The sequence below is a fragment of the Pristis pectinata genome, chromosome 15 (genome assembly GCF_009764475.1).
Source record: "Pristis pectinata isolate sPriPec2 chromosome 15, sPriPec2.1.pri, whole genome shotgun sequence".
NCBI classification, from domain to species: domain Eukaryota; kingdom Metazoa; phylum Chordata; class Chondrichthyes; order Rhinopristiformes; family Pristidae; genus Pristis; species Pristis pectinata.
In genome coordinates, this window is record NC_067419.1 from 40899257 (window position 1) to 40923054 (window position 23798).

General features: G+C 42.0%; 1 protein-coding gene across 1 annotated transcript in view; it reads right to left on the reverse strand.

Moving 5' to 3' along the window:
• The window catches only part of ppm1h (protein phosphatase, Mg2+/Mn2+ dependent, 1H), a 135972-nt gene that overhangs the window by 50950 nt on the left and 61224 nt on the right, over positions 1 to 23798 (reverse strand). Inside the window, exons 2-3 of the mRNA XM_052030561.1 lie at positions 12398 to 12563; positions 5540 to 5881 (exon numbers count right to left, since the gene is read on the reverse strand). Coding sequence (XP_051886521.1) covers positions 5540 to 5881; positions 12398 to 12563 — 508 coding nt within the window. The remainder of the gene's footprint in view (positions 1 to 5539; positions 5882 to 12397; positions 12564 to 23798) is intronic.

Below are 23798 nucleotides of genomic sequence, written 5' to 3' on the forward strand. Positions count from 1 at the left end.
TGGTGGGGGATCTGCTGGTTGTTCTGCTTCTGGGCCTGGCCAAGGTGGCCATTCACAGGTCCAGGCAGAGGGTTCTGCCCGAGCCAATTGCCTGCCCCTCTTCCGGGGTAATATCCGTGTCCATGTGTCCCTGGAGAAGGAGAATGCGGTATCCACCGATACATTGGGTGCCTTCTGGGAGCGGTGGGCACCACAGCGGCTCGAGTGCGTTTTAGATAGAGATGATTGTGTAGTGATTTGACGCTATTGACTGTAAATAGTGTGAATTGTGGAATATTGAAGTATTGTAATAATGTGATGCTGTATTCACTGACTGAATCTCCTTTGAAAAAGTGTTACGGACTAGGTTACTATTGGTGAATGTCCCTTTAATATACAGCATAGTGGTGTGTGTGTGTGTGTGTGTGTGTGTGTGTGTGTGTGTGTGTGTGTGTGTGTGTGTGTGTGTGTGTGTGTGTGTGTGTGTGTGTGTGTGTGTGTGTGTGTGTGGCGTGGCTTACGTCAACAGAAGATAAATGACGTAGTGATGTTGTTGAAGAAGTCAGTCGGAGTCAGTCAGAAGAGAGAGAGAGAAGAGAGAGAGAGAGAGACACCAGCCTGCTAGTTTCTCTATCAATGGATGAGAAACAATAACTGTGTCTGTTACTGTAATCCACGTATGGATTATTTGGAGTAATCCGGTGGAGTCCACTTTGTTGTTAACCTGTAGAAGGAAACAGGTATTTGTGTCGACGACCATGATTCGGATGCTTTTCGGGGTGAGGAAGTCACTACCGAGTAAACACTGAAGTGTCGTTTGGGCTCCATCGTGGAACATTTGGATTTCGTAATTACTCTCTATGTTCTCTCTACATCTACGTCTTATCTTCAGACAACGGTGGTTGTTGAAGAAGCCTTTGCTCATGTTTCACTGTATGGCTTGCAGAACTGAACTTTAAGAACCATTCCTGGACTTGGAGTTTGGGACTTTGCCACACACACACGACGAGTTTAGTTTTGGGGTTAACGTTCAAGGTTTAACATTTTTACTTCTAACATTCTAACATTTTTACTTTTATTTTTCTTATTATCATAAGTAGTTATTAATAAAGTAGTTTTTAACACTGAATGATGATTCAGTATGTTTCTTTTGTTGCTGGTTCGTAACAAAAGGGAAAAAAAACAGACTGGGGAACTCAGAAACTTCATAGGACAAACAATCTACACACATTTCCCGTAATCAATGTATCACAGACAAAAGGTGAAGTGGGGCAGTAACACAGTGAAGATGTTTATAATGTTGCTAGGTAAGTAGATGGAAATGGCATTATGTTACTGGCAGTGCAAACATATGGGCCAATAAAATATCCCAAATTCCGAGATATCCATCTGCCCTACCTCGTGGTCTTCTGGCTGGGTGGCAGCGAGAGAAACAGGGAACTGAAGTGACATTTAAGAGCAGATAAGAAACAGAATTGATAGTCACACTAATGAGGAAATTTAAAAATCCATATAAACTTGCCTCAGAAGGCACAAAAGAATCAAGAGCGAATTCTGCTGAAAAGTTATCTGTGGCTTTGCGATGGAACAATTCCTTCAGAGTGAGACTGTTGTGAGCTCATCCCAAGGTTGGGTGGTAGAGCATAGAGTCGTAGAGCTATTCAGCAGGGAAACAGGTCCTTCGGCCCAACTCATCCCTGCTGACCGAGATAACTGAGTTAGTCCCATTTGCAATAGAATAATGGAGTCTGACGGTGACAAAGGAATGAATGAGCTTTCAGTATCAAGTAAATTGAGGCTGGACAGATGTGGACTGTGTTGTGGAGAAGGAAGTAAAGAATTTACTGACAAAAAGGTTACGGGCTCTGAAAGTTGCGTCAGGTTCGACGAAGAACGAGAGGTTGTGAGTAGTCGATTCAGCCCAAAACATTGGTGGGGAGGGAGGTGGAAACTGCAATGAGAGGATAGCATTTGTGGTGGAGGTGGCTTCACTGTTCCCAATGGGTCAAAGAAGGAAACTGCGTCTGATCCAGGACTGGACCTCAGTTATTGAGATGAGGAGAGCAATCGGAGATGATTGGGTCAAATTGCTTGACTTGAACAAGGGCAAGATTGGCTGCAGAAGATCAGAGAAGACAAGGAGAATACTGAATTCAGATAAGAGAGCACAGGAAATGCCAAATAGAGAGTGAAATCATTGAAAATGAAGAGTCACAGCACAGAGTCCGAGAGAGGAGAGGAAGAACGGTATCTTGGGGAAAACTGGAAGTATGAACTAGGAGGGAAGGGATGGATGAAGAATTGACAGCGAAGATTTTAAAGAAGGGGTTTTAACAAGGTCAGGAGTAGGAGGTAAGCACAGTGTGATTTGGGCTAGAGTATTCTTTGGAGAACAGCTTGGCCCTCACCTCTCCTTGCCCTCACTGTCTGCCAAACCCACAGTGAGGGCAAGGAGAGGTGAGGGCCAAGCCATTCTCACCCAGGATCCAAATTCAATGTAATTGTCAACCACAGGTCCATGAATCTTTGCCCTGCATTAGGGAAGTGCTTGAAGAGCTCTGGATATCTTTTCTTGCATGCCACCCGTAATCCACACATGCTCAAAGCTCAGTTAGAAACATATTTCCATTACTCTCACCTTTTGTCCTTTCTTTTATTCAATGGTTTTAAATTACTCCACAGGTAGCTGCTGTAAGAGCTGTGCACTTTTAACATGCAGCACTTCCAAATATGTTCGCCTGTCCTAACCCATCTTGCTCCTTTTACCCACTGATACACCAGGCCTCTCAGCATCGTCCTCACGGATATTCCAGCCTTGGCAAGTGCAACCGGGACTTTGCTAACTGGAGGAGAGGTGGTTTTGTTTCTCAATTTCTCAACAATTGAACTTGGGATGGGGTTTTCATGTTGAACAAGCTAGATTGCACTTTTCCTTAATTCCAGTATTGGATCACCAGATTGTATGTTAGTTGTGGGTGTTATATTGGTGCCGGAAGAGTGGTGACACATGTGGGCTGTCCCCAGCACATTCTCAGTAATGCAAAAAGATGCATTTCACTGTGTATTTCGATGTACATGTGACTAATAAATAAATATCTTATCTTATCTTCAGTATAATGAGACGTATATTCAGAACATTACCCACCCAGTGTCACAGAGGCAGATCAGGCCAACATGAACTCAAATGGCAATTTAAAATGGGTGTAATTTCAATTCTTAAATCAGAATTAGCATAGGTTTTGCAATGAATATAAAAAGGACTGCCTCAGGTATGAACCAAATCACCATATCTTGCTGATTTTATAGTATTAAAATGGAATGGGAGCAACATTGGCCCTCAGCTGGCTATAATCTGTTTACTGCATACAAGATTACAAGAGAATCCAGCAAGATTTGACTTAACAGTAAAGCAATGCTTCAAGATAGAACAACCTGCATTTCTTCAGAAGTAAGCAAAAGTGCTTTAGATACATTTTAAAGTATGAAATACCTTTGTGAAGTGTAGTCACTGTTGCAACATATAGAATGTCAAAGGTAATTTGCACACAGCAAGTTCTAACAATACCCAATGCATTAATAATACAATAATCTATCTTTGCAAAGTAGATGGCTAAATATTCAAAACTGCACATACTTTGTGATCTGATAAATATTTCCAGCCTTTCCTGTTCACCTCTAGTGTTTTTAAATGGCCTACCAATTTTCCCAAGTTATTACCTTCAAACATTGATTCTGTTTCTTCCTCCACAGGTGTTATCCTCTTCTGACATTTACTTTATTCACCTTTAATTCCCTTTAATGTTCTTCTATTACCATTAATGGCTTTGAGTGCTCTTTACCCCTCCAAAAAAATAACATTGTTCGTTTGACTACTTTCCATACGCAAAGATTTGAGGGAGCTGAAATGATGGTCTTGGGGAAAGGATAACAAAATTCTTCAAATTTATCTCTAAAATTCCTCCCAAGCTAGTTCCTTGATCTTAGGAGCTAAAGCAAACTGCTAGAAAAAGTCAGTGGATCAAGCAGCATCTATGGAAGCAAAGGACTTAGGGTCTCGACACGAAACCTTGACCATCCCTTTGCCTCTACCAGTGCTGCTCAACCCGCTAAGTTCTTCCAGCAGTTTGTTTTTGCTCCAGATTCCAGCATCTGCAAGTGTCTTGTGTCTCTTTGATGTTAGGTATGGTTTAGTTGGTAGCAGCCTTGCCTGATTCAGAAAGTTGCAAGATCAGGCCTTACTTCATACTTAGCAATATATTCGGGCTCATGTTTAAGTGTGGTACTGAGTGCCATCTTTCCCATGAGGCATTAAACATCTATCAAGTGACCGTAAAGGATCCCACATTATATAAATGAATGTTGTCCCTTTTCTAGAAGAGATCAGAGCACATTTTTTGTTTGAGTGAAAAAAAAATCTAGAAGTTGGATTTCCTCTTTTTTCTGCTGTTGTAAGCATATCCTGTGTAAAGGGTTAATGTCCAATCAGATCCCTTGCAGCAAGTCTTGAAATTGGGTAAAGATGCATTAAAAATAACAATATCTCTCCAAACACCACGTCTTTGCCACACCGATTGCTGCAGACCTTCGACAGCTCTCTCTTAGAATAGCTGCATTAAACGTTGGGGAGTTGAGGTAGGGGGTCAGGTGCGAAGATTTGCATGGTCTACCCTCATTGAGTGGTGTGCTGAGTGGCCCCATCCCACTGTGAGCGGCCCCATCCCACTGTGAGCTGTGGGATGATTATTTGTCATTATTATTATATGATTATTAGGTGTACCTTTGACGAGCATTGTACAAGAAGATTGCAATCAGTAATGCAACATCCAGTAAAGAGGTTTCAAATATATTTAGCACTGAAAGCAGAGGGTGGCAGACCCTGTACAAGGTATCAGTGTCAGAGCAGAAGCCCTTTAATTGACATCTTATTGCAACATGGTCCTAGTTTTGTTTTGTATGTTCGATGAAGACAGTAGGTGATAAACAAAAGCAACAATTTTTGCCACTAAGGGAGGAAACATGTGATGCATGACATCATTAGTCATGCTAATGGAAGAATTCAGATCTGCTAAACTGAATTGCACATGGAAATGACTGGGCTAACCTCCTGATAAGCATGACTTTACCTGGAGATGATCACCAATGCAATTTCCCCAGTTTACATCAGCTCTATTATTGGTATTGGTTTATTACTGTCACTTATACCGAGGTACAGTGAAGGACTTGTCTTGCATATCGTCATTACACAGTGCAGTTACATTGAGTTAGTACAGTGCATTGATGTAGTACAGGTAAAAACAATAACAATACAGAGTAAAGTGTCACAGCGACAGAGAAAGTGCAGTACAATAAGGTGCAAGGTCACAACAAGGTAAATCTACGTGCAATTTATGAATGAGAAAAGAATGCCAATTCATCTGATCACCAGGCTATTATATCCAAAAGGTACAAAAAATGTTAAAATTCATTACAACTTGCAGCAAAAAAAATACATGGAAATTGCTTACTCTATTGAAAACTCCTTGTGAAACTTAATTTAAATGACCATCATGAAAACACTTACCATTTCTTTAAAAGCATTTTCAATTGCTCCGATAACCAATCCCTCATGTGCAATTTTCTTCTCGATAAAGAAGCGCGTTGGAGGGCTGCTCGGCGACCCCGGGGTCCCCATTGACCCCCGCAACGAGGCAGCTCTGGTTAATGTCCTTGTGTTGCTCACCACTTCAGGCTCATCGGTGAGGCAGGTAGGGGGCAGAACTGCCGAGTTGCGCAGTACGCCGGTCACCTCTTGAAGGTGCTCTGCTATCTTGTGGTGGAGGAGCTTGGAGGCCACAATGGCAGCACCAGCTCCTGCATGCCCATCAAAAAGTGCCCAGTAGTTAAATGATATCCCCTCTGACTCCTAGAGAAAGGAAACACATGATAGATACCTTCAGTGATACAATCTACAATCTGTCTCTTGGGATTTGCATTGCTGGAGAACCCACTATCTTAAATTAACAATTTACACTAGCGAAGATAGGATCATGGGATCAACACAGAAAAAGGCACTTCAGCCCATTCACAACTATACCATTTCTTTGGTAGAGTTATCTAGTTCATCCCCCTACCTGGCTCTTCCCCAACCCCCTTCATTTTTTCCCCTTATCTGGTTCTTGTGGCACATGATTTCGATGGTATACTCACATGCCAATGTTTAGGTCTGCAGTCTTCAAATATTAGCAAGTTGATTATTATTCCCAGTGAAATTCACAAGAATTTCCTGCATTTTAATGTTTTTAAGTACTTCATTGTAGCACAATCAGCGAATAATTTGAAGCTGCACTGGATTAGGAGATGTTAGGAGAGGTTTGTCCATAAGATCAGTTTTAAAGGTAAAGTAAAAGACCAGGATGTTTCGGAGCTAAGGGACTAACCATCTAGAAGTACAACTTTCAGTGAAAGGACCAAGAAAATAACAGAAGCACATCGGCCAGAATTCGAGGAATCTTGCTGGATATAGCATTGGTATTGGTATATTATTGTTACTTATACCAAGGTACAGTGAAAAACTTGTCTTGCATACCGATCGTACAAATCAATACATTACACAGTGCAGTTACATTGAGTTAGTACAGAGTGCATTGAGGTAGTACAGGTAAAAACAATAACAGTACAGAGTAAAGTTTCACAGCTACAGAGAAAGTGCGCAGTGCAAGATAGCTTTTTAAATTTCAAAATGCACTTAATTATCTTAAATTTAATTCCATACCTCCATTAGTCCAGGCCACTGAATGCTAGCACAGTAATTAAGGGCTACTGAACCAAGATGTCCAGATTAGAGCCTAAGAACTTAACCAGGAGTGGGATAGGTTATTCAACCCCTCCAGTCTACTCCATCATTCAAGAAGATCATGGCTGATCCAATTTTTGCCTCAGCACCACTTTCTGGCCCTCTCTCCATATTCCTCGACTCCCTTGTAGAATACGTTCAATGATTCCCAGCTCCACAGCTTTCTGGGTAGAGAATTTCAGAGCCACAGCCCTCTAACAGAAGAAATTTCTCCTCATCTGTCCTAAATAGGAGACCCCTTATTTAGAAACTCTACCCCCTTGTTCTTAATACCTCCACGAGCCAAAACATCCTCTCGGTATCAACCCAGTCAATATTCCTCAGAATCTTACATCTTTCAATAAAATCACCTCTTCTTCTTCTAAACTCCAATGAGTAAAGGTCCAACCTGTTGGACATTTTTTCCCCTCATCTCAGGAATTAACCCCGTGAATCTTCTCTGCACAACTTCCAAAGCAAGTACATCCTTCCTTAAAAGTGGAAACCAAAACAGTGCAGTACTCCAGTTGCAGTCTCACCACGGCCCTGTAGAGGTGCATCAAAAGTTTCCTACTTTTAAACTCCATTCCCCTTGGCCAACATTCCAATGGCCTTCAAACAATCTGCTGGAGGAACTCAGTGGGTCGAGCAGCATCTGTGAGGGAGGAAAGGAGCTGTTGACATTTCGGGTCAAAACCCTGCATCAGGTGATTCCATTAGCCTTCCTAATTACCCCAAAATCCCTTTGCACAACAATATTTTGGTAATTGCTTTATTATTGTCACATGTACCGAGGTCAAGTGAAATGATGGTATTACATCACCGAGTGTCCCTTTGTCATCATCCTGTGGATCACCATTGACCAGAAACTCAGCTGGACCGGTTGCATAAATACTATAGCTACAAGAGTAGATCAGGGGCTGCATCTCCTGGGGCATGCGATTCCCCTCCTGACACCCCAAAACCTTCCCACAATCTAGCTCAACCCCATCCAGGGTAAGGCAGTTTCCTTCTTTTGGTGCCTCGTCCAATGTCCTAAACGTTCATTCCCTCCAGCATCAGTGTATAAAACGCACTGGAGTTACTCACCTAGATTACTCTGATAACGTCACCCAAACTACAATGTCTACTGTCAAGAAAAACAAGGGATTCTCTGACAAACTACCACCAACGTATCACCTGTGGAACCAGAGAAACCAACACACTCGATCACTGTTACAACTCCATCAAGAATGCTTACCGTGGCATTCCACACGCACTTTGGCAAGTCTGATCGCCTGGCTGTACTTCTACTCCTGACATACAGGCAGGGACTGAGGACCACAGCACCAGTGATGAGGCCTGCAAAGGTCTGGTCAAGGGAGGCGGAGGAGCGTTTACAGGACTGCTTTGAATTGGTGGACTGGACCATATTCAGGGATTCACCTTCAGATCTGAATGAATATGCCACGGCTGTCACCGACTTCATCAAGACCTGCATGGATAAGTATGCACCGTCGAGAAAATATTGAGTCTTCCCAAACCAGAAGCCTTGGATGAACCAGGATATTTGCAGCCTACTGAGGGCTAGATCTGTGGCATTCAAGACCAGCATTCCAGAACCCTACGAGAAGTCCAGGTACGACGTACAGAAGGCCATCATGAGAGCAGCTTCAAATTCCTGGGCGTCAACATCTCCGAGGATCTATCTTGGGCTCAATGCATTGATACAATCACAAAGAAGGCATGCCAGTGGTTCTACTTCATTAGGAGTTTGAGAAGATTTGCTATGTCACCACAAACTCTTGCAAACTTCTACGGATGTATGGTGGAGAGCATTCTGACTGGTTGCATCACCACCTCGTATGGAGGCTCCAATGTGCAGGATCGAAAGAGGCTGCAGAGGGTTGTAGACTCAGCCAGCTCCATTATGGGCACAACCATCCCCGCCATCGAGGACATCTTCAAGAGGCAGTGCCTCAAAAGGTGGCATCCATCATTAAGGACACTCACTAGCCGGGACATGTGCTCTTCTCGTTACTACCATCAGGGAGGAGGTACAGGAGCCTGAGGACCCACACTCAACGTTTCAGGAATGGCTTCTTCCCCTCTGCCATCAGATTCTGAACAGTCCATGAACCCATGAACACTACCTCATTATTCCTCTTTTGCACTATTTATTTTTGTAACTTACAGTAATTTTTACATTTTTTATGTCTTGCACTGTACTGCTGCCACAAAACAACACATTTCACGACACATGTCAGTGATAATAAACCTGATTTAGATTCTGAAGTTGTGAACAGAACTAACCATCGTACAATCATCAGTGAACATCTCCACTTCCAAGCTCACCATGGAGGGGAGACCCTCGATGAAGCAGCTGAGGCTGACGTAACCCTGTCAGTGATATGAGGAACTCTTGCAGCAAATTGATCCATATCTTATTTGAGGTGTAGATATATAAACTACAAATGAATTGAAGATTACAACACTTTCAATGAAGACATTCTTCCTCCTTTCTGAAAACCTTGAAATCTTGTCCTGATTAAATGATTCAATCTGCCCTCATTCCACACAAATATCCAATACTAAGATAAGATATCTTTATTAGTCACATATACATCGAAACACACAGTGAAATGCATCTTTGCGTAGAGTGTTCTGGGGGCAGCCCGCAAGTGTCGCCACATTTCCGGCGCCAACATAGCATGCCCACAACTTCCTAACCCGTACGTCTTTGGAATGTGGGAGGAAACCGGAGCACCCAGAGGAAACCCACGGAGACGGGGAGAACATACAAACTCCTTACAGACAGTGGCGGGAATTGAACCTGGGTTGCTGGTGCTATAATAGCGTTACGCTAGCCGCTACACTACCATGCAGCGTACTAGCCTTCCAACTGTAGATTGCAATTAACTCAACCAGATTACCCAGCCAACAGTCACCCTCTCATAATCCCCTGCAGCTCCCCCTTCTACAAACCCACTAACCCACTACTAACACTCATTGCACACCAGTACTTTACAGGATGTTGTGTCATTGTCTCACCAAGTGCATTGGAAGAGCTGACACTGGTTTTAAAATGGTATTTTCAAACATCTGCTGAGATTCCAATCTCTCTCAGCTCTGAAGTCTCATACAACCAAGAGGACACGAGCTGCCAGGCTCCTGTTAATGCCAATCTCATGGAGGTTGTTACAATTTCTGAGAAGTAAAGGGCCGTTTGTAGTCACGGATCAGTGATTTCTGAGTTATTGGGATTGCCTTTCTCCTTGCCCTGACCTCAAGGCACACAATGCATAGTGTTTTCTTTAAACTCTGGATCACTGGTTTCCAGATCACTGGCGCTGCCTTGTGACAGCTTTGTACGATGCACATGATTTATTCTAATAAGCTTGCTTCACCGCCAAGTCAATGAGGAAGAACAGATTTGTAACCAATGCTCCCCCGAGTCACCAGTGGTTACAAAACCACAGTGATTGCTTACCTCAAGTGCACTGCAACCTGAGCTCTGAAACTTTACTTACTGAATATCCAAATCCTTACACTTAATGCTGGAGACTTGATTGGACAGAGAGTGTACGGCACGGTAGTGTAGCAGTTAGCATAATGCTATTACAGCGCCAGCGACCTGGATTCAATTCCTGCCGCAGTCTGTAAGGAGTTTGTACGTTCTCCCCGTGTGTCTGCGTGGGTTTCGTCCGGGTGCTCCAGTTTCCTCCCACATTCCAAAGACGTATGGGTTAGGAAGTTGTGGGCATCCTATGTTGGCGCCGGAAGCGTGGTGACACTTGCGGGCTGTCCCCAGCACATTCTCAGTAACGCAAAAAGACGCATTTCACTGTGTGTTTCGATGTACAAGAAAGATATAATAAAGGTATCTTATCTATGTTAGCTACAGTACTTTGGAAAACCTGGTCTCAGTTATGTTGGCCTGGAAGAATATCTTGCAATAATTGTATCTGGATATTTTCTCCAGATGGAAGTTTGAAGCTGCTGTGACTATAAAACAGGAATGAGCAGCTTTTAAAGCTACAGTTGCAATGTAACCTAGTGTTGCCAATACTGGTTGGGCAATGCCCTGGAGGTTTCTTCATGTCACTCTCAACCAGCCACCCTCACACCTCCACATGTGGTCACCTGACCTGTTTATCCCCATGATACAATGCCCTCCCACAGTCAGTAGGGCAAATTTCTAAATTAAAAAAAAATTAAAAAGGGAAATAGAAACAGGCACCAGTGAAAATAATTTATATATGATATATAAAATTAAAGATGATTATGGGCGTCACTCTCTGTCCAATCAAGTCTCCAGCATTCGGTCAGTAGTGTAATCAGAGCATTGGGGATGCAGTATTGCTGGCATCAGCACTTCTGTTAACCAAAGGATCATTATTCAAGAGGGGAGTACTGGTGTAGTGGAGACAAAGATAAACAAGAATCATTTGCGTGGAATGTGTCTTTCCAGATGAACTCTGATAACCCTTTCCACCTATAATTATCTGTGGCTTATTAGTTTTGTGCATTTGCATTAATGAATGCGATTCACAGGCGTAGAGTGGGAATGTGAAGTAGATGCTTTCCCTTCCATCTCCATGAATCATGCACATTAAAACAACAGTGCAAATCCAACAAGCAAAATGGCAAGTGTTGCAGTGAGCACTTGCATTCATTCAATGCTTTTAACAAGATAAACACCCAAAGTAGCTCAGCAAAAATCTGGGATGCTCAACATATGGGCAGGCATCTGCAGTGTATCAAAGAAGATGGTTTTAAAAGAATTCATAAAGGGACAGAGTGAAATCTGGAAATACTTGCCGTGGACAGATTTGCCAATGATGGGTGGGGATTGGTGAAGACATTTAGCAATGTTGTCATTTTCCATTTGGCTCCATTGACTTCAATGGAATTGAACTTCTGAAGTAGGAGGTCAACGTACATGTGCTACATTATCATGCACTGTGTGAATGAGGACAATTTGCCACCCTATGTTTTCATTTATGAGGAGAATACAACGAGGAGCCAAGGGTATAAAATAGAATTCTACACACTACTCACTGCAGTTTAGCAACACTATGACCACTTTGCACTAAAATGGGCTCTTTTTTTCATTCTAATTGTGTTTTGTCTTGTAAAAAGCAGATATAATTTATGTCTAATTTATGTTTTTCTTCTGAATGCTGCTTATACGATGCTATGTGCCTGTGATCCCGCTGCAAGTAAGTTTTTCATTGCACCTGTGCATACATGCAGATGCATATGACAATAAACTCGATTTTGACTTTGAATTCAGGATCACTTCTATTTACCCAGAATAACATCAGTTATCACTCACAAGAAATGGTTGAGGTGGAAAACATTATCTTTAGGGAGAAATTAGATAGCACATAAAGAGGACTAGAATACAAAAATACGCAGGCAAGGATTAGATGTAGAGAAGGAGGGTAAGAACCACGTGCAGCTGGTATAGATCTGTTGAGCCAAAAGATCTGATTCTGCACTGTAAGCTCTATTCGACTCTACGCCACACAGTATTGTATATTGTCATTCATCTTCCATTATTTAGTGCTGTCAATGTTTCTGGGTTGATCACAATGATCACAAAGCAGAATGAATTGCACTTACTAAGTTGTCTTTGGGCTGTAACCCTTCCCCATTTGGTAATGAAGACCTCCTTTTGACTGCAGAATTCTTACTTGGTGTGATCGGAGCACTTGCTTTCTTCTTCACTGTCACCACTTCACAAGAACCCTGATCTTCATTGTGTGTGCTTTTCCCTGCATTAATCACCCTGCAAAGTATCAAGAGTTTGGTCAGATAATTGTGCACAAAAATAAAAGGACAACTGCATCGATCAACCCATTTTTCTAACTTATTAGTCAACTTTCACTTGCAAACACGACTTCTTGGATTTCTTACATTGTAAAAGGTATTAGAGTCCTTGCTGGTCATTTGAGTTATTAAGTGTACTCCGGGCCAATTATTAGAGTAATGAAGAAATTTAATTTGCATGAATAAAATGGCTCATGGTAGAATTTCGAGACAGTATAAGGAAGGAATTTGCATTTATATTGGGCGTTTTGCAAACTCAAACTGTCCCAGGCAATGAATTTCTGATGTTCTGTACGCAGGCATGGCAACCATTATGCACAGAGCAAGGTCCCACAAGGAACAATGTGTCTTAAGTCCTGTTAAGCCATTCTGATGGTGCCAATTGAGAGGCAACTGTATTCTGAACACATGGATAACCTCATTCTGGCTGCAGATAACACCATGGCAAGTTTTCCCACTGACTGAGCAGGCAGACAGAGCCTCAATATAAAGACATGGTGGCTTGGATATTCCTTAACACAACCCTGGAAAGAAAAGGGTTGTAATGTTAAAGATAGGCCAGTGAAAACTTCCTTCTGGCAAAAAACTCCCTGAAACAATATTCTCAACAATGCAATATCCAAATTTCACCTTCAGCCTGATGTTCCACCCCTCTGCTCTGAGAAAAAAGAGTTCCCCCTTACTGACAGAAGAACCGGCTTTTACTAGGGTCAATATTCTGTCTCCCCACAGAGATCGGTGTCTACCTGCGATCAGACTGTTTTGCCTCTGTAGTCAAACTTACAATCAACCTCGCCTTACTAGTTTTAAGAGTCATTTTGGGCTGCTGCTTGTTTTAGAATCATAGAATCACACAGCAGGGAAACAGGCCCTTCGGCCCAACTTGTCCATGCCGACCAAGAGTTAGTCCCATTTGCTGCATTTGGCCCATATCCCTCTAAACCTTTCTTATCCATGTACCTGTCCAAGTGTCTTTCAAACATTGAATTGCACCCGTGTCAACAGCTTCCTCTGGCAACGCGTTCCATATACCCACCACCCTCTGTGTGGAAAAACTTGCCTCTCAGGTTCCTTTCAAATCTTTCTGCTCTCACCTTAAAACTATGCCCTCCAGTTTTAGATTCCCCTATCCTAGGAAAAAGAATAACTATCCACCTTATCTACACTCCTCATGACTTTAAATATCTCTACAAGGTCACCCCTCAACATCCTACACTCCAGGGAAAAAGTCCCAGCCTATCCAGCCTCTCCTTATAACTCAAGCCCTCCATAAGAGATAAGAGATATCTTAATTAGTCACATGTACATCAAAACACACAGTGAAATGCATCTTTTGCGTGGTGTGTTCTGGGGGCAGCCTGCAAGCGTTGCCATGCTTCCATAGCATGCCCACAACTTCCTAACCTGTACGTCTTTGGAACGTGGGAGGAAACCCGAGCACCCAGAGGAAACCCAAGCAGTCACGGGGTGAATGTACAAACTCCTTACAGACAGTGGCTGGAATTGAACCTGGGTCGCTGGCGCTGTAAAGCGTTACGCTAACCACTATACTACCATGATACTCCAGTCCCAGTAACATCCCCATGAATCTTTTCTGCACCCTTTCCAGCTTAATGACAATATTGTATGCATGTCTCTTAACAAGCTGGCTGCTGAGGTTGCAGGTGCTTGTGAAATGTTGACAGCAGTGACATCAATAGAGTAGTGTCTTCTGAAACAGAAGTTGTGCACCGTTACACAGGGAACTCTTACAACGCTGTTTTGGAACCTTGCTATTGAAGATGGAGACCTTCAAGGGATTCTTTCAAACAGTGTTAGAAATACAACAGGGTTTCAACACCATTAAAAAGTAGTAAAGCATTTTATAGGCTGGTAATGTTAAATATTCAGTAAACTTTCACCATTTTATTAAATGGTCAGCATACATCTCTAGGTCTTGGAGGTTTGGCTTGAATCTACAACATTCTCACCAGTTGCAAGACTAAGTCAAGCTAATAAATCAATATTTAAAAAAGAAACAATTAAGGCCATCTTTACCAAAACATTACCTCCATTTCTATAGTGTCCTTATTAACGCATTACACCTGTACTAGACGTTGGTGAGACTGCACTTGGAATACCGTGTGTAGTTCTGGTCATCTGTGTATAGGAAGGATGTCATTAAGCTGGAAAGGATGCAGGAAAGATTCACAAGGATATTACCAGGACTGGAGGTGAGGAAGTGAAGGGTTAAGAATTGCAACCATACCTATAACTGGTAAACAAAATATAAATATCTATGCATTTATATTTCTCTAGCAAGGACTAGCAAGCTGCTGGCCTGATAGTTAAATTGGAATGTTAAGTATGTTAACTGCCTTTGTTTCGGGTAATGGACCATTCCGATATGTCAGACGGTGGCGATACTGGGTGTAATTAACATTGAGGTGAAGGCTTGGTCTAAACAATGAAGGGTGATACCTGCCTTTGAATGCCTTGATTATAACTCAATTATACTAAGACAAGAGGTGTGATAGCTGTCTCGGGATCTCTATAGCTTGACCGAAACTCACGGCGCCGTTTGCATGGGATGTGCATGACAATTCCTGTATAAATGTCTGTCTGCCCTTTGCGCGGGGAGAACTCGGGAAGCGACTCTTATTGAGTGCTGAAGAGAATTCTCCTAGCGGTGCACTGCAAATAAAGGTATTTGTTCGAATCGACCTCGTGGCACTGTGTTACTTACAGCGGACAGAAGGGGAAAATTAATTTCGGGACAACAGAGGGCTTGAGTTATAAAGAGAGACTGGATAGGCTGGGACTTTTTATTCCCTGGAAGGTAGGAGTCTGAGGGTAACTTTGTAAAATCATGAGGGGCATAGATAAGGTGAATGGTCAGTTTTTTATTCCCCCAGAGTAGGGGAGTCTAAAACAAAAGGGCATAGGTCTAAGGTGAGAAGGGAAAGATTTAAAAGGAATCTGAGGGGCAACTTTTTCCACACAGAAGGTGGTGATTATATGGAATGAGCTGCCAGAAGAAGTGGTTGTGGTGGATACAATTACAATGTTTAAAAGACATTTGGTACATAGATAGGAAAGGTTTAGAGGGATATGGGCCAAATGCAGGCAAATGGGACTAGCTTGGGTAGGCACCTTGGTCAGCATGGATGAGTTGGGCCAAAGGGCCTGTTTCCATGCTGTATAAGTTTTTGACTCTATATTAGTGATGGCCACCAAAACGTTCTTGAAGAAACTGTTTTATGGGGTGGCCAAACAAAGGAAAGAGAGGGTAGAGAGGTTTAGGGAGGGAATTCCAAGCTTAGGGCCTTGGCAGCTGAAGGCATCACTGCCAATAACAGAGCAGTTAAATTCAAGGTTGAATTGGAAGCCAGAATGAGAGAGACTACCCTAGAGGGTTTAGGGCTGTAGATCACAGTGATACAGAGGTGCGAGACTGAGGGATCTGAAAACAAGGATGAGAATTTTAAAATTGAAATATTGCTTAACCAGGATCCAATAGCGGGCAACAAACACAGGGATGACAGAGGAATACAACATGGTCAGCAGAAGAAGAAAAATGCTGAAGAACACCCAAGAATTCACGGTTAAAATAAAGATGAAAATCCCCACCATTTCTGGGGACCTGATATAAAAGCAGAACATGCTGCAGGTAGAGAGAAGGACTGCTTCTGATTTTCCAAATGACAGGTAATGGAAGCACAGTTTACACCCTGTGCCAGATCCAAAATAATCATGAATTATTTATGATAGAAGATGAACATAGAACAGTACAGCACTGGACAGGCCATTCGGCCCACGATGTTGTGCCGATCTTGATGTCAATTTATATTAAATGTCCTCTTCCTGTGTATCATACAAATCCCTTCATATTCAAGTATCTATCTAAAAGCATCTTAAACTCTACTCTCTTCCTCTACTACCCTGGTAGCCCATTCCAGGCACCTACCACTCTCTGCATAAAAAAACTTGCCCCTCACGTCACCTTTGAACTTCCCCCCTCTAACCCTAAAAGCATGTCCTCTGGTGTTTGACATTTCTACCCTGGGGAAAAGATTCTGACTGTCTACCCTATCTATGCCTCTCATAATCTTAAAAACCTCTATCAGGTCTCCTCTCAGCCTCTGATGCTCCGAGGAGAACAACCGAAGTTTGTCCAACCTTTCCTCATGCGCCCTATATCAATAATAAGAGGGCTGTAGCTGGGTGGATTTCAGTGAGAATCCTAGTCATATTTAAATTCAGGATGAACAAATTAAAGGTTCTAAAAAGATATGCTCCTATTTCCATCTGATCATCAAATCCATGATATCCCAAGATGATTTCAAGATCCTATTGTTAATATTTTATGTTTGCGATAGTTCCCCTATTCTGCTTCTTTTATGCAAGGCCTCAGCCACAAGAGGGGGCTAACAGTGGGCTCTGTGTAAACTCCATCACCACTTCCTTCACATTCTTCAGATAATCACTCACCGCAAATATTTTGTGAACGATATTTTCTATTTCGAAACAGAACAAGTATCTTGTTAGCTCCTCACTGTGTCCTTCTGCTCTACATAATTAGGTTATTTGTAAATAAAGGACCATCAGTTTTTTGCCTCAATAGTAACTCAATTATTTAGCTGACACTGTGACAATTATCTTTCTGAATAAACAGAACGTATAAACCATGTGGTCTCCACTGTAAGATAAATGAGGTGGCCATTCCCATTTCAGAGCACCTCAGGGCTGTTTATAATTAATCAGTTGAAGCATCCCTGGATTTAATTGCTCCAACATTTGTGGTCATAGCTTTAACATCCGGAACCTGATGCTCTGGAGCCTCTTCTCTACCGTCTCTCTTTCACCCCCTTAAAGTGTACCTCTTTGACCGAGCTTTTGGTTATTTGTCCTCATATCCACCTTTGTAGTTCAGTGTTGAATTCATTTTGATAATGGTCCCAAGTCATACAGTTTAATATGCTAAAAGGTGCTACGTAAATCCAAGATGGTATTGAAATGTAGTCCTTGCCAAAATTTAAAAAAATACAGCAATTAATCTGCATACAGCAGGATCCTGCAAATAGCAATGTGATGTGATAACATAATTTGTTTTAATAATGTTGGTTAAGTGAAAAATATTGGCTAGACACCAGGCAGAACAATGCTGTAATTCTTTTAAATAGCATAATAGCTCTTCTACATTAGTCTTCAAAGGCAAGTGGGGCATCTGTTTAATGCTTCATCCAAAAAATATGACATGTTAGTGCTGAACCCAAATGTCAGCCAGGTTATCTGTTCAAGGATCCGACTGGGACATGAACATAATTGAGAGTACAGCCATTGTGGTAGTAATGGTGGAAAGCAATGGATCTGACTCATTGCATGATATCCCACAGACTGCAGGTTTAAATTTGGTTCATTTTGGTTCATATGAGTTTTAGTCTGTATTATGAATGCTGTCTTTTTGCTCTAAGCTCAAGTGTTAAATAGATATATGAATGTTAGAGAAATGGGGGGGTGATGTGGGAGGGAAGGGTTAGATAGATCTTAGAGCAGGATAAAATGTCGGCACAACATTGTGGGCCGAAGGGCCTGTACTGTGCTGTAGTGTTCTATGTTCTAAACAGAGAACACTGTACTACAACAGCAGGAATATAAATGGCAAGATATATTATTTTGCCAAAGGTTTAGACTGAGCTTTGGTCAAACTTTCAGATAATATTAAATCGAGAAGGGTGTCTTGAATCTGATAAATAGACAAAATTTACATGTGGGCAAAATAGTGACAGATGACATTCAATACAAGTAAATGCAAGGTGAAAACCATGGGATGGAAACTTGGCAAATGCAAGATAAAGGCTGAAGGAGGTATAAGGGTGACTCCAGATTCAATTTATCATTGATGAGAAGCAAGCAACAATCAAACAGAACCATAGTGTTTAACTAATCAGTGTGGCAAGTCTGAGGCCCCTGTGCTGAAGATGTAGAGTGCACCAATCAGGAGCACATTCATTTCTGGTTGCCGAAGTACAAGGATGTGCTGACGGTGCACAGAATTTCCAAGTCCAGGATTGGATCCCAGCCCAGCAACCTGGGGCACTCCACTTGACACATCACCCCAACTAGTGACACTTCCCTAACTAGCCTCTGGCAGGTCTTTCAGTCAATCCTACAACCCAAAGTTTACTTACACTATTTCCTTAAACTGGTTTCCTGGAAGTCGAGATGCACTATAACACACACCTTCTTAATAGCTACTTGGACTGTTACTGCCTTTCAAAAAAAGGATAACAGGTTGATCAGATAGAAAAAAACAAGAGGACTTAGATTTAGGGTAAGGGGTAAGAGGTTTAGAGGGGATCTGAAGGGGACCATTTTCACCCAGAGAGTGGCGAGAACCTGGAATGCACTGCCTGAGAGAGTAGTGAAAGCAAAGTCACTGACAGCACTTGAATCCCCTGGATATAAAAGGTTACGGGTCAAGTGCTGACAGATGGGATTAATATAGATAGGAGCCCACTGGCTGGCATGGACATAGTGGGCCAAATGGTCTGTTTCCCTGCTGTATGACTCTATAACTGAGAACCTCCAAATTTCAATTTGCTCTGGAGTCTCTACACTGAAGTATGTTCATATAGGATGCCCTCAAGCTTTTTAGTGGCCAGTAGAATAATAGACTCAATTATCTATGTGAGTATTTGGTCTTCAAAAAATTTTCTGATAATAGTTAAACTGATTCCTATGCAGTTAAACCTTCATTATTGTCATTGTTTTATCACAAGGATTACTGCTTTCTTGACTCATTCCTGATTTCATCTACTGAGATCGGGTATATGTAATCAATGTCCTGGCTTTTGAGTCAGAGTCTAGTTACAGAAACTGCTGTGATGAGTGATAGGTGATGGGTGACTGGCGTCTTCTCTATTTATCATTATCAGAGGTAATTATTTTAATATATTTTGAGCGTAACCTATGCTTCAACCTTCTTTGTACCCTGATGGGACCTCTTTTCCCCTAAAACAGAAATAAGTTGTTAAAATATGGGGAAAAAAATACTTACCATGTAGGAGGTATACACATTTCTAGTTTCCTCCATTTGTTTTCCCACTGGTTCCAATATTATTTTTATTAGACCACTTTACTTTTCCAAACTTCTTCTCCTAACCTACAATTCCATTGTGTATTCTTAATACTTATGCAAATGTGAAATGTCTTACTAATGTATTTATGGTCATATTTACTTAATGCTCAATGGTATGTCATTAAAGATATTCTATTCATGCTTGAAAGCATTTTGATGATTTCACCATAGAAATTATTAAAGATATTTCCTCTTTAATTGCATTGTGAAGTTAGGTTTAAATAATTGTCCTCCAGAATTTGTTACCACCCCCTTCTCTCTCTTCCACCAGTTAAACTTACTTTTATCTACTTAATTTTGGAACTTGGCCCAATGAATACTTTGCTCCTGCTCATCTCTTGTTGCTGGAAGGATAATAATTGTCTGCAAATTCCTTTACTTGCAACAGAGGACTCCTTGTTTGCTGGTGTTATGTACCAGCAACAATAGAAACACAACGAGCCAGGTTTCCACGTTAAAATCTATTTATTAATAACTACTTATAATAATAAGAGAAATAAAAATGTTAGATATCAGACATTGACCCCAAAATAAACCCGAAGTGTGTGTGCGGCAAGTTCCCAAACCCCAAATCTAGGAACAGTTCTCAAAGTTCAGTTCAGCAAGTCACGGAGTAGAATGATGAGCAAAAGCTTCTGAAGACCACAGTAGAACGTAGAGAGAATGTAGAGAGAATGTAGAGAGAACGTAGAGAGAATGTAGAGAGAACGTAGAGAGCAGTTTACGAATTCCACAAGTTCCACGATGGAACCCATACGACACCTCAATCGCTGAAGAACTCAGTTGCTTTCAGTCAGAGATATCTCTGCCACTTCGAGGGCACTCGATACGTGGCCGTCCACACATATACCTGATTTCCAGTACAGGTTAACGACATAGTGGACTCCACAGGTTCCTCCACAAATCCATACATGGATCTTAAAGTGACAGTCGCAACGATTGTTCTTCATCCATAGATACAGAGACTGGCAGTCAGTGCTACCAACTATCTCTCTCTTTCTGTCTCCGTCTCCATCTGTGCAATTGCCAGCACATTTTAGTTATAGTCGCTTTTTTTTCCCCACTTGTAGTAATCAGATAAAGCCACACACACTACCATTCGGGCATCTTAAAGGGACACTCGTCAAGTAGCAACCTGGGCTTGTAACACTGGGTTGCTGAATTACCTCCTCTTATTGTCATGTTCCTTCTCTCAGTCAAGCAAAATGAAAAGGCCGACAAGGAGAAACAGCACAGACATACACCCAACCACCCTGCCATCCACCTTTCATCCTACAAGCCTCCGAGACACCTGCATTCCTCCGACTCTGAAATCTCATGCGTCACACACTTCTTACACCTGATATTTGGCAGCTCAAGACACAAGCCCTGGAATTCTCTCTGAACCTTTCCCTCTCTCTCCCCTCTAAGATGATCCCTAAAACCTACTTCTTCAATTAAATTTTTACTTGCCTATTGCAAATCCCCATCTTTTATCTGATTATACTCCTGCATAATTCTGTGGTGTAAATTTAATATGTTAAGGTGCATTTATATAAATGTAAAATTGTTTTAATTGAAAACACAAATTAACAATCTATTGAAGGGGCACTGGAATTCTCTTTAAGTGCACCAAGAATGCTTACTATCTTAAACCAGACTGATGATTGTTTTGTGTGGTTAAACTATCAGTCTCTTCTAATATAATTATGCAAACCACTTAAAACCAGCTGCTACAAGTGGGGGCAATCACAACATAGCAAGTGGGAATACAACAGCAACTATTAGCCTCCCACATGCCTCACCAATAATCACGTGAATAATCATCTTTCACATCCTCTTCCTGGTGGTGCTGCCTCATTCTCAGACTCTTAATTCTACCTCTCTCGGTTATTCTGTTAATGGTACTTTGGGATTTCTTTATGCACTACTTCAGATTGCAGTACTATCTTTGCACCATTCCATTGTTTCACGCTTGCTCTACTTATTGTTGTATGTAGTATTACCATGTACACTGTTTACTCTGTGAGTTTCATGCAAGCAAGGAGTTTCATTGCACCCTGGTGTAAATGACAATAAACTAATCTGATGAACGTCGGGTTATGAATGTACACAAGTACCCCTCCAAGAGTGAGCAACCCCTGTGTGTAGTGGTTAGCGTAACGATTTACAGCACCAGTGACCCAGGTTCAATTTCGGCTGCTGTCTGTAAGGAGTTTGTACGTTCTCCCCGTGTGTCTGTGTGGGTTTCCTCCGGGTGCTCCGGTTTCCTCCCACAGTCCAAAGACGTACGGGTTAGGAAGTTGTGGGCATGCTACGTTGGTGCCGGAAGCATGACGACACTTGCGGGCTGCCCCCAGAGCACTCTACATAAAAAGATGCATTTCACCCTGTCTTTCAATGTACATGTGACTAATAAAGACATCTTATCTTTTCTGTGTGCCCTTGGCCTCAAGTAAACCCAAGGAGAAGAGCATGAACCCCTCACCAAAGCACCATGATCCACAGTATACACACAGCCCTATGTCTGCTGGAGCCGCACAGTTCAATCCCACTCATCTTATTAAATATAGATAACAACAGTACTACTGACTAATTACATCTGTGAAGCAATGACAGTCTACCGATTAGCAGCTCACTGATTACCTCTCTTTACAGAGGAAGATGACCCAAGGAGGAATAAATTATATTTTTCCATTATTCTATAACGTTGAGGTAATTTTCTCTTGCAAAAAAAAATTGCACTTGCAATCTGTCTGTGATTGGAATATAATTGCACAGAGCAGTTTAACATTGCCTTCAAATTTACTGCAAAAACATTTTTATTTTAAAAAGGTCTTTTGAAGTAGTCACTGCTTTCAAAGAAAATGTTTCTTGTTTGTCAGCAGTAGGATGGCTACCCCTTCGAAATGCACATTCAGGGCACAAGGAGACCCAGGGGTGCAGGTATATAGTTCCTTGAAAGTGGTGATGCAGGTAGGGAGGATGGTGAAGGTGGCATTTTGTATACTTGCCTTCATCAGTGTGGATATTAAGTACAGGCGTTGGAATGTCATGTTACAGCTATACAAGACATTGGTAAGGCCACATTTGGAGCACTGTGTACAGTTCTGGCCACCCTGCTATAGGAAGGATGTCATTAAAATGGAAGGTGTGCAGAAAAGATTTACGAGGATGTTACTGGGACTGGAGAGTTTGAGTTATGAGGAAAGGCTGGATAAACTAGGACTTTTATCCCTGGAGTGTAGGAGTCTTTTCCCCAGCGCAGGAGAGTCCAAAGCTAGAGGGCATAGGTTTAAAGTGAAAGGGGGAATATTTAAAAAGGCACCCAAGAGGCAACTTTTTCCACACACAAATCGGTAGGTATGTGGAACGAGCTGCATGAGGAAGTGGTAGAGGCGGGTACAATTATGACTTTTAAAAAACATTTGGTCAGGTACACGGATAGAAAAGGTTTAGACGGATATGGGTCAAATGTAGGCAAATGGGACTAGCTTAGTTTGGCAACTTGGTCGGCATGGATGAATTGGGCCAAAGGGACTGTTTTCTGTGCAGTATAACTCTACGACTCTGTGACAAGTGCCATTTAAAACAAAAACAACATTGTACTACTTAAGGCCAGCAGGCACCAACTTGAGCTGCCTGGGGAAGAGTACTCACCTGCCCCCTCACCATTCTTTGTCACTCTGAAGCTGAGATCATCTCTCAAAGTGCTGATACAGGGGTTTTTCATTTGTCCATGGAAAGTGGACATCCCTAGCAAGGCCGGTGTTTATTTTCTATTCCCAGTGTAAATGGGGATCTTCCTAGGCTCTGCTGGAGGGCAGTTAAGAGTCAACCGCATCACATGGTCTGAGTTGCTCACAGACTAGATCACCAATAAGGGAATTACATCACCAACAGCCTGTCCTGGTCAAATCACGTGGATGCCACGGCCAAGAAAGCTCACCAGTGCCTCTACTTCCTCAGAAGGCTAAAGAAATTTGGTATGTCCCCTATCATACTTACCAACTTTTAGCGATGCACCATAGAAAGCATCCTATCTGGATGTATCACAGCTTGGTATGGCAATTGCTCTGCCCAGAACTGCAAGAA